This window comes from Dendrobium catenatum, unplaced genomic scaffold, assembly GCF_001605985.2.
Source record: "Dendrobium catenatum unplaced genomic scaffold, ASM160598v2 original_scaffold_101791, whole genome shotgun sequence".
NCBI lineage: Eukaryota > Viridiplantae > Streptophyta > Magnoliopsida > Asparagales > Orchidaceae > Dendrobium > Dendrobium catenatum.
In genome coordinates, this window is record NW_021420229.1 from 659,586 (window position 1) to 671,549 (window position 11,964).

At 34.0% G+C, this 11,964-nt stretch overlaps 1 protein-coding gene and 1 non-coding gene across 3 annotated transcripts; both read right to left on the bottom strand.

The window, feature by feature from the left end:
• Positions 1–3,331: 3,331 nt before the first annotated feature.
• On the bottom strand, positions 3,332–11,711 carry LOC110105508 (mediator of RNA polymerase II transcription subunit 19a; the record flags this gene model as incomplete). Of its 2 annotated transcripts, XR_003699633.1 has the most annotated exon segments (5): positions 3,332–3,869; positions 10,717–10,859; positions 10,984–11,043; positions 11,122–11,346; positions 11,425–11,711. XR_003699633.1 is itself a non-coding variant. In XM_028692007.1 (4 exon segments), coding segments are annotated over 4 exon segments (614 nt in total), but the record flags the coding sequence as incomplete, so codon positions are not given.
• LOC114578641 lies at positions 7,377–7,571 on the bottom strand. The gene has a single exon (XR_003699634.1). It is a non-coding gene; the product is annotated as a U2 spliceosomal RNA (small nuclear RNA).
• Positions 11,712–11,964: the final 253 nt, after the last annotated feature.

Consider the following 11,964-nt stretch of genomic DNA (forward strand, 5'->3'; position numbering starts at 1 on the left):
AAATAAAAAAAAAAAATTATACAAAAGGGGATGTTGATGCCAACATCCCCCTATCGTCAAAATGTCGTCAATATTATTGATGCCAAAAAGCATCAAAATGAGACAAACAAAAAATCCAGATTTGTTTTGTGAAGGAATATGTCAAAGGAGGTGAGCTTTTTTTAACAAGATGGTTAAAGAAGACATATGAGAATGCTCATTTATGAAATTCAAAATACACTTGAAAGGCACACTAGATTGAAGGCTATAATAAAATAAAATAAATAAAGAATCAAAACGCCACCGGATCCGCACCACTTTTACAAGCGGACAGAAGGAGTTTGTATGCCTCTAAATAAAATTTTGTGCATATCCTAATGGAAATCATTTACACAAATAATCATATTCAAACATTTAAAATGCCCTCCTCTTGCATTAAAATTGAATTTTCTAAATTTCAATATGCAACATCGAGTAGGGTATCGACAGCTCTAAGATGTGTAGCAGCCTTGGGAAGCAAGTGACTGCCCCAAGAAGAGTGCTACCGTCTTGAGAAGCAAGTCAGCTCGAGAAGCATGCAAATTAAAGTTTAAAAGCCTAATATACATGCTATTTCATCCCCGATGATGGCCATGTTAAAAGTCTATATCAACTGGAGGGGACTCTATATTTTCAAATGCCTCCAAATGCTCATGAAATGCAACTATTTTCTCAATGGCTACAATAAATCCCTGATGATGGCCGTGTTGAAAGGTAATCTCAACCGGAGGGGACTTCAAAACATGCATATTTGGAACAAAATTTTGATAAATTTTAAAATATTCAAATAAAATTTATTATTTAAAAACTTAAAGCAAAAATCCATCCATCATCCCCAAACGTTTGTTAAGGATGATAAATTTCATAATAACTTTAGCTCACAAAGAGCAAAATGTTTAATTGAATGTATCACTGTAATTCATTCTCAAATGATTTCTCACCAACAGGGACGTGGCATGTGCCCTCTAACCGGGTGGTTTTGCTGCAAAATAGCACCACTATATTACGGTTACGGTCAAAGCCCGTATGTTCTCCAATGGTTAAAAGCCCTTGAGTAATGAATTATAGGGTGTATTTAATAAGACATAAAGCTTTCTGTTAGCTAAGGTTGACTAAAATTTGTCTCCTTAAACAAGCATCCACCCCATGTCTAATATGTCCCCTTGGACGAGGCAACCCATGGCTGCCGACAAGGATTCTTCTGTCAGGTTGGGTCGACTACCTCCTCTGACTAAGTAGACTATGGACCACGATAGCCCGGGATGACGGAACCATGGGATCTTGATCGGGCTCATCATCATTCCCCCCACCATTCGCTTTAAGGATAAAAATAATAAATTTACAAAAAAATTCACATGTTGCTACTATATGCTAGGTATTTTGTACCTACTTCATGACTAGTCTTAATCGAAAGTGCTCTCTCGTGATCGAGAGGGGTAATTAACCATCGGTGCTTGCGCCTATGAGAAACCTAGAACCAGATTTTAAAGTTCTCACAAAATGAGAGTGAAATCTCTGGGTGGTGCTTTATCTCAAAGTTCATCTGCCTTCTGAAAATTTGACCTGGAACATCGTTAACACTCTCCTACGCAGGGGAGGACGGGGCCTTAATTTTCGGAGCCCACACCTTTTTTTTATTTTATCAATATCTTTTTTCCCCTACTTTTCTCTTTGCCTTTGTGAATATTAAAAAAAAAATATTATCAAGCTAAATATTATTGAAGCTTAGCTAGTGGGGAAATGCTCTCTGCTCCTTAGAGAAGAATCATCCTCCTCTATTAAATAAGATTGTTCAAATTTTAACTTTAATGAAAAATAAAAAAAACATTCATTCTTTAATATCATTAAAATTAGTGACATACATAATTTCAAAATCATTTAACAACAATTGATGATAAGTTAATCAAAATGTTTATAATCAATAGCTCCAAATATAGGACATGATAAATAAGAGTTTGATGAGTAAAGAATTTCAAGTGATTTCCAAAAATATAAACTATTAATAATTTTCAAAGCATTTTGATAATTATTTTGGTGAAATATGTGCATAGAAAACTCATCATGACCCTAAAGACACGAGAAGTAATCTAAAATATAAATAAGCTTCTATACTTGTGAAAAAAAAATGATGCAAAAAATGATATATTATTTCATTCTTCTCTAGCATAATGAACTACTAAAATTCATAAAATATCAATTTTATTTGCATTAAATTATTTTTAATAATTTATATTCTAGTTAATTGGAAAGTTAAAGCTATACATTTCTCACAAGCCCTATTGTATTGACAATGATTAATCATTAAAATCTATGAGAACTCTTCATTACCACTAGTTTTTTCATTGCCCACAATATCTTGTTATCTTCTCCCATTAGTGCATCTTCTAAAGGTGAAGAGAGAGGTCTATTCATAACTCTAAACTTTTATTTTGTCCAGTGAAAGGACATAGAGCTACGTTCGGCTGGCACTAGATCGTGCCACATAGCAGGCACAAAATCACGTATTTGTCAATTTTACTTGACAATAATGAGAAATACCATTATGTGAAGACAAATACCGAGCAATACCGAATAACACCGAGCAATATCGATTTTTTTCTAGAAAAACTCGATATTGCTCGATATTACTCGGTATTGATCTTCACAGGATGATATTTCTCATTATTGCCTAGCAATATCTAACAATACCGAGCAAATACCTGATAACTCAATGGTGACCAAACGTAGCTTCCATAAGTCTCCTCTCCAACAAGGTAGACGAGGGTAGTAAGATATTTTACTCCTTTAGGGAGATCTGGTGGTAATGAATATACATCTTCTTAACATTTTTGGCCATCTTTTCCTCTTCAACTATCCAACACAACAAAATAGTAAACATGCCTTGAGATCTTTTATATGATTTTGACTTGCAAAGATATTTTAAAGATTATGGATCATAGAAAGAGTAAAAATGAGAAAAATATAAATAGCATTAAAAGAATCATTTAATATAAGAAGACATTTCTTTATTTTAAACTCGTTCAATTGTTGCTTCCACTTGATATGCAGATCATATTCAATAGTATAATTTTTATAAAAAAAAAATATATCCACACACAAATACATACACAACACATTTGTGAGGCTAAAACCCAAGATCTCTTAATTGGGAGCCAAACACCCACCCAACAAACCAAAGAGAACTGCGAGGTATAATATTTAGGACTTGAGAAATAAAAAATATGAAAAATAAGAACTCAAAATATTCTTATCAATTTTTTTATTAAAATGGATTAAAAAAAAAGAATCAATGGATGAAGAACAACAGAAGTAATTACCATTAAAGAAGATATGTCCATGGGATTTATAACTTAATAACAAAAATAAGACATTTAATGATGCTCCAGCAATTACAAGGCTTCAATAAAAACACCTGCAAATGCCCCTCCTTTACAAAGAAAAATCTACACAGCTAATAAGCTCACCAACAAACTGGTGAATCTTCATTGAATAAAAGCCCAAAGGGACACAAAATTTTCAGCTAAAATGAGAAAACTAAATTTTATAAAAAATATATATATATCAAAATGAACTATTTGCTACATGATCATTCTTTCTTAATTTTACAGCTAAAAATAGTAAGAACCTGCAATTCATAAAAAAACACTTCAATTTTCCCTATTCTCTTACAATCCTAAGAAAAATAACCCATTAATATATATTTTTTGCATTTGGTTGCTCGCAAATTATTGGTGACTGAAATCAATGGAGTTAATTTAAGAAAATGTAAGAGCAGGTACCTCACATCTTCCTTTCAGACAGCTTATTGTCCCTTGAAACTTGTAGTGCTCAAAACAATGAATTTTCATCACCTGTGTAAGATATCAAATTTTATCAACATATCTGAGCAAGTTAAAAAAATATTCTACTTAAATAAAATATTGGCAACAAGGCAACAAATGGATAATAAGTTTTACATAGGTAGAATGTTCTTAGGGCCCATTTGGTAGTTTATAGATAGAAAACAAGACTTAGAAATTGAGAGAATTTCTGACATTAACAACTCCCTCAATATAGGAGATGTTGGTTTTGCATTTGTACAGATTTTAGAATTTGTTGGATGCTCATATGATTTTTTATTTTTATTTTTATGTAGGCGAATATTAGAAGTTAACAGGTGGGAATACCTCCTAGAACTAGATTTGTTTTTTCCCCTTTAATCCTTAGCAATAAAACATTCGCAAATTTCAACAAAAAAAATTGCCTTATCACTACGCACTTTCAAATTAGTAAGACAAACAAACGAGCTTTAAATAGTGAGAAACAATCATCAAGTAAATAAAAGATGGTAGTTAGGATCGTATCTAGAAAAACAGCCAAAAACAATCAAAATAAGCAACTTTCAGCAAAATGTAGTATCAACCAACTTCCGTGAGAGCCACAGAGAAATATGCAATAATCTATAATATCACAAACACAAATTATTCAAACTTGCATCTCGTTAGTAACCTAGTCCATATTTATGGATCCTCAATTTACATTCATTCTTATACAAGGCACATCAGTCATAACTTTTCGGAACAAATCATTCTGCACAACTTCTGGTCATGTTAATTTTAGTCTACTCCTTTCCTTCATAATCTTTCCATGTTAATTTTATCTATTTGTGTTATTAATATATCTTATATTCTCCATTGTATATGCCATTATACCCAAAAGAAATCAAGACTACTTTTCTACTTCCTCTTTTTTTTAATCTTCACTTCATGCTACTCAAACCATCTCTTTGATACAAAAATGCCTGAATCTTGTTGACCTCTAACTATCTCGAAGACTACTAACTCGTGTAACTACCCACGTTCGCTCCGACGTGTCTAAACGATGCAACGATCACGTAACTCCTGACGACAATAAAATTCACGCATAACCGCTTCCTCCCTCTATTCGACACACACAGACATAAAACTCCCTCTCTTCTCTTTGTTTGCATGCTTCTGATCCACCTCCGTCAACCCAACACCACATGACCGACCCAATCCATCTGATTCTGCCGACAATGGTCCCGATCCCGTGTGCCTGCGTCCGACCTTCCACACACTTGTGATTCATGCGGCTTCTCTACACGCATGACACCCGACCCACCATCTGACTTCGATCGACCCGATGCCGCACGGCCGACCATACCATCCCAACTTTGACTCCGGCCTCCCTACGGTCTTGTGCAAACAGCTTGCACTCGACCTCCCTTCGTTCGGTCTCCGCAAACAACTAGTAGTTGGCCTCCATCGATATAGTCATACGCAAGAACGAGATCATCCGATCCCGCAGCCAAACCTGTGCCTGATTGCCTCTGTATCCCGTCTGTCTCCTACACTCGAGCCGACTTCCAAACTCAATTTGCTCTCTACTTTCTTGAAATTGTGAGTGAGGAGGTAATTATTATTATTATTATTATTATTATTATTATTATTAAAAGCAGCAGCGTCGCAATCAAATTATTTGAGTCGAAGATCAATTCTGGGATTGATTCTTCCCCTGAAGCCCTCGATCGTTACTTTTAACCCGATCGAGCGGACTTGAAAGGGAAAATGCCCTACCCAACCTCCCATTGCGAGGAGGCGGTGAAAGGCTACCAAAACTCCATAGAAACGTTGAATTACAAAGTTCTCTTAATAAACATTTCGTTGTAGGACTGGAAGACCTATACCAAGACCCGTCGTTGTCCCGAAGCCCTCGGTCGTCAAATTATATCCAGTTGGGCGGGTTTGAAAGGGCAAGTGCTCTCCCAACCTTCCCTCGTGAGGAGGGGGCACCTAAAGGCTGTCGGATTTTTAAGGGAAATGAAAATGAGAATTTTTAAAATTCAATCATAGGTACTACAAGCAACTGAAGCCTTGAATACATATACCGAGATCAATTAACATCCCAAAACCCTCAGTCGTCGAATCCTATCCAGTCGGGCGGTTTGTAAGGGTAAGTGCCCTCCCAACCTCCTTTCACAGGGAGGGTACGCAAGGAGGCTGCCGAAATGAAAATTGACAAAGGACCCTCACATGATTAATTTCAAACAAAAAATTATCATTTTAAATGATTTAATATATATACATATATGTGTGCGGGTAACTAAAAGTAAAAGACCTTTATTCACCCCGCTTGCAGAAACTTTACACCAATTTATCCATTCCAAAAGACTTTCATAGGTTGGCAATTGAACCTAAATCAAAGCAGTTAATATCTCCATTACTTAAGTGTCGCATAACTAAGTAAAAAAAAAACAAGTACTTGACTTTCTTCAGCGACATAGAAAATGCATCATTTCATTATGCCACTCAGCGGCAAATAATCGTGAATTAGATGTCAGGAGAAGAAGGATATAGTTTGGATATTCTTATTTTAGTTAGAGCTCTTTATCTTATCTTCTTCCAAGCTTTGGTAGCGATTTGCCATAATAGAGTATCCAGCACCTGCATTTGAGGATGAACATCTAAAATTTCTTCAATCATAGACTATCGGTGAATGGAAGACAATTCAGAAATAGATCAACACTCCATCCACCATTAAGTATAAGATGTTGCACTTGAAACAAGTTGTGGAACATCGCAAGCCCATATGTTCCCTAATGATTTTAAACCCTTAGTAATGAATCACAGGATATACTTGATAGAAACATAGCCATTTTTGTCAGCTAAGGTGGATTCAAATGTATCCCCTTAGATATAAATCACCCCAGGTCTATACAATATATTTTTGGACGAAGCAACCCATGGTTGTCGCAAAGGTTTCTTCTATCAAATTGGGTCGACTACCTCCTCTGACTAAGTAGACCAGAGAACAAGACAGCCCAGGAGGACCAAACCATGGGATCTTGATCGGGCTCATTTTCATTCCCCATATCATCCGTTTTTTAAGTATACGATGATAAATTTTAAATCATAAATTCTAAAATCTAATACCAAATTCAAAACCCTAAAAATTGTTGGGTACTCAGTGCCTATCTCATGACTAGCCTTAATCAAAAGTTCTCTCTCATTATCGGGAGAGGTAATTAATTATAGGGGCTTGCGCCTATAAGAACTAGAACTCAGATCATAAAATCCTTGCAAAATGAGGGAAAAATCTCTGGGTAGTGTCTTATCTTAAACCTAATTTACCTTTTGAAATTTTACCAGAAACCTAAATCCGTTAAAACTTTCCCTATCAAATGTCAACAAAAAGCACGGCGCAAAGAGGCTGGGGTGCAAATTTCTAGAGCCCACAAATCTTTCTTTCTCAGTTTACCTAACACCCATTTTACATTCCCATTCGTCACATTCAACTAGGCTATGATTGCTTTCTTCGATCACCCAACACTTCATTATTTTTTAATTTCCTCCATATGACAAGGGTGCGCCAAGCCCATGCAATAGTGCAACATGAGGTCGATGCTGAAGAACTCTAGCAACAAGATATTGTAGCAGTTCTTGCCTATCAAAATTAATTTAATATCACAGTGGACTAATGGCCCACATATCAAATATTAGATTGATAATAATAGAAACTTCACTTGATCGTAGCCAAAAGGATGATAAAGTTATAGTTTGTTTGTAGTTCATTAATAATTACTATTGAAGCTTTCATGCTATTCTTTTATGTAATAATATCATTAAAGCACTTCTCCATCTTAAACAGCTTATCTTAACTTTGTAAGTTGTATACTAAATAATATCCTCTTCTATTATATAACAAAATCAAGATATTGATACATATCATATTTAGATATCATCATATCTTCTAAAGATATTAACTAATTATTATTAATATCACGCTCGTTAAAATTGTACATCATATACTTGATCTTTAGTCTTGCTAATTCTAGGCACTTTCCTTGAGAATTTTTTGTTCATTCCAAATAAAAAACTTATTTTGGCAAGGATCTTACCTATCATAATAGTTCAACTACAAATAAATCAAGTTAAATGATTTTGAATATCATTTTTAAGCATATCTATAATCAATTAAAAGAAAAGGACAGCTGATCCCTAATGTAGACTCACTGTGATTGAAATTCATTTAATCACTCTACAATCATATCTAATGATAGTCAATGCTTCATTATAAATATCTATAATAACTTCGACACATCTTTGATACATTACCTCTCTTTATTACACACCAAATAACCTCTCATGTAGTCAATCATATTTGTTCTCAATATTTGATACACTACCTCTCTTTATTACATAGCAAATAACATCTCATGTAGTCAATCATATATGTTCTCAATGTTTGATACACTATCTCTCTTTATAACACAATAAATAATCTCTCATGTAGTCAATCATATCTAATGAAAATCAAATCTATAATAACTTTGACACATCTTTGATACACTAGCTTTCTTTATTACACACCAAATATCCTCTCATGTAGTCCATATTTGTTCTCAATGTTTGATACACTACCTCTCTTTATTACACAGCAAATAACCTCTCGTGTAGTCAATCATATCTAATGATAGTCAATGCTTCATTATGCATATCTATAAAAATTTCGACACATTTTTGATACACTACCTCTCTTTATTATACACCAAATAACCTCTCATATAGTCAATCATATTTGTTCTCAGGTTTGATAAAAACATGTGATGATACTTCATTAGCTATGTATATTTTTCTATTAATTGTTTTATCACTAGAGTCTCATCAATGGAAGATCTACCTCTAATAAATTGAGCTGATTTTGTTAATTCTACATTACCCTCTCCCATATCTAAACTGCATGAGCTATGCGATAGATTCCTCTATAATTTTAATCAAGGTTGTGAAAACTGGACTGGACAGTGAACCGGAAGAATGAGAGGTTTAGGGTTCGATCGAACCAGATGACTTAATAAATATATTCAAAATATATATTATATTTCCAATGCATTTCATGATATATTGTAAAAAATCACATATTCAACTTGCACATATAAAAATGAAATCTGAAAAGAGAAATTTTATTCAATTTGAGTTTTTTTAACATAAATCAAAACATCTATTTGTAGGCTCCTCATTTCCTAAACTAGGATATAACTAGCATAAGTACAGTTTAACCCAAAACTTAATTTATGAACGAATACAACTTAAAACCACAAGCAGTAAATTTTAAATCCCAAATTCTAAAACCGGCAATGAAAGTTTATGCATTTAATGATAGCATGTAAAATAAGTGTACATCACACCAGTTTTAAAAAATATGGCATATCATCATTTATTATGCTGCACTTTGTACAGCTTTCTCAAAAAAAAATATAAATAAAAAATTTGATTCCCGCTTCCTTCTTCCTCTTCGTGAGACCTGTCATTTCGACGAAGCATAACACACTCATGCGACCTCTCCAAGGCTCCCCTGCGATACACGACTTCATCGGTGAAAAAAGAATCCTGCTTGCCGAACTCCATCGCAGTCGAATCTTCAATCAATGGCTCAAGATCCACAGTTTTGGAACCGCTCAGTTCTTAATACCCGGCGCCGGTTCGCCGGTCTGACCGACCGGGCAACCGGTTTTGCATCGGTCTGACTAGAAGCTAGTTTTTTGAAGGATAAAGCTAACCAGCCAGATGAGAAGTTCACGGTTCAACCGGTTGAACTGGACGGTCCGATCCTGTTTTAAAACCATGATTTTAATAATCCCAAACATCTCCTTTATTCTTAAATATAAATACCAAATATGTATTCAATCAGTTGATGTATCCTCAGTCTTTTAGATTGCATTAAAAATTTTGATAATTAAACTACTCCAACGTATTCCATAAATATTCAAATCTCAATAAAGATCACATTTGAGTTGAAAGCTTCAGCTTTATGCATCCTCTTAATAACCAAGATAATACTACTTTTTCAGTCAAACTACGAAATATTTTGTGATTCTAATTTTCAAGCTCTTGTAAAATATTTCTTCCTTACAGATCCTAATTTAATACTTTCTAAAAAGTAGTATTTTCATCTTTCTTTGATATTTTTTAACTAAAATTCTACTACTTTCACTTTTAATGCATCTGTGATCAAATTCTTGAAATCTTAGATATACTATCATAGCAATTTTATAAATCTCTTTATCTCTTTCTTTAGTATCTATAATATTAGATAAATAATAAAAAAATTAAAACTTTTTTGCTTTGCTTTACTACCCTTGCAGCAAAATTTTTCACTTTTATATAATAATTGTTTTCCTTAATAGTTGCTATTGTCATTCTTTAGCTAAACATTTCTTTGCCTTAGTGTTAACTATGCAAACTTGCACCTGATTCTGTAAAATTAGGGCTGCATATAATCAAGTTGCTTTCATTCAAACAAAGAAAAAAAAAAGTAAGAATTTCATTTCAAAACAAGATACACTCTTTCACCAAACCAGTCAGGACTTAGAATGGGACATCTGCAGGAGCATTAATGGCTATGTATACTGCTTTAAGCCTTGAAGGTAAAGCTGAAAATAACTTGATGCTTGAACAACGATCATCTTGGTATTTGATAGTCCTACTTGGAACTAGTTTTGAAGTTTTAACATGAACATCATACAACATGACAAGGGTACTTAGGTTTTACAAGAACTCTACCTACAATTTATTCAACTAGAAAAATCCATGCAATATTAAAAAAAAATAAAAGAAATGAATAATGTTGAAAACTTTTCCTCCCAAAAATTCAACATAAAAAGTTATGCAATTAAAAGCAAAGTCAAATGTTAAAAGTTACCTTATAGCTTTGGCTTCAAATTGGAGAATCCTTCAAGCAAAAACTCAGAAGTTCCCATGGAAGATGAAAGCAAAAAAATTAATAATCAAAATACAGACTGCGGACAAAGTTTATCCTCCAACTTCATCCTTGGTACTCTTATGCTGTAATGGCATTGAACAAAGTTTGTATGTTAGAGCTACAAAGCATGAGCAAGTTTATTTAAGAGAATCAGAGATTAAAATATGTACCAGAAATGCCCAAACGAGAAGAAAATTTCTCTTCTACCTTACTTTTCTTGTGCTTGTGAGCGTCAGTGATATCCTCACTACCCTCGAGCTTTCTTTTCTGTGATAAAAACATATATTATGTAAAACAAAACTACACATCATGAACAAAAAAGGTAGGGCAAGTGAGTAGCAAAACCTTGTCATGATGTTTCTTTGAGTGGTCACCACCGGAATCATGATGCCCACTCTTCTCCTTTTTCTTTTCTTTATCTTTATCTTTGCTCTTGTCTTTGTGGCGATGTTTATGCTTCTTATGCTCCTTGTCCTTTTCCTTATCCTTCTCCTTGTGCTTCTTGTGTTTTTTTGATTTATTCTTTGACTCTTTTGACTTCCCACTACTAGTAGGAATCCCCTTATCTGCCTGTATATAGGTCAAACAACTATTTTTACCAGGATTAAAATTTTAAAAGAAAATTATAGGTAAAAGGAGAAATCATACAGAGGACAAATCAATGGGAGCTGTTTCTTGCAATTGAAATGCCTGACCAAGGGTGTCTAGATCAAATGGCTGTATAGTAGATGGCTCCCTCAAGTATGAAGCATTCTGAAAGAGTTGATCTAGCTCCATCCCTTCTCCTTTTCGAATTTCAGTATCACCAACAACATTGTGCAGATAATGCGTGTCCGAAATTGACTGAGGCAATACCCTTTTGCAGAAGAAATCATGGTGTACCAACAGTTTGTAATGACTAATAAGGTCAATAGCACCAGTGAGCTCCCGAGGTCCTGAAATTTTCAAATAAAATCCCATGTCAAAACTATTGAGTATAAAAACTATGATATAATCCTTATCAGTTATAGAGACACAAATAAATGAAGTCAAAGATTTTTAAGTTGCTCTCAAACCTAATCATAAATTAAATTCAAGCCTGGGAATTCAGACGGTGATCATCTATACATTAAAAAAAACAAACATTCCAATTGCTGATTAAGTTGTCTAATGACCACCGAATGATAAATATACCATTAGCTTACTGAT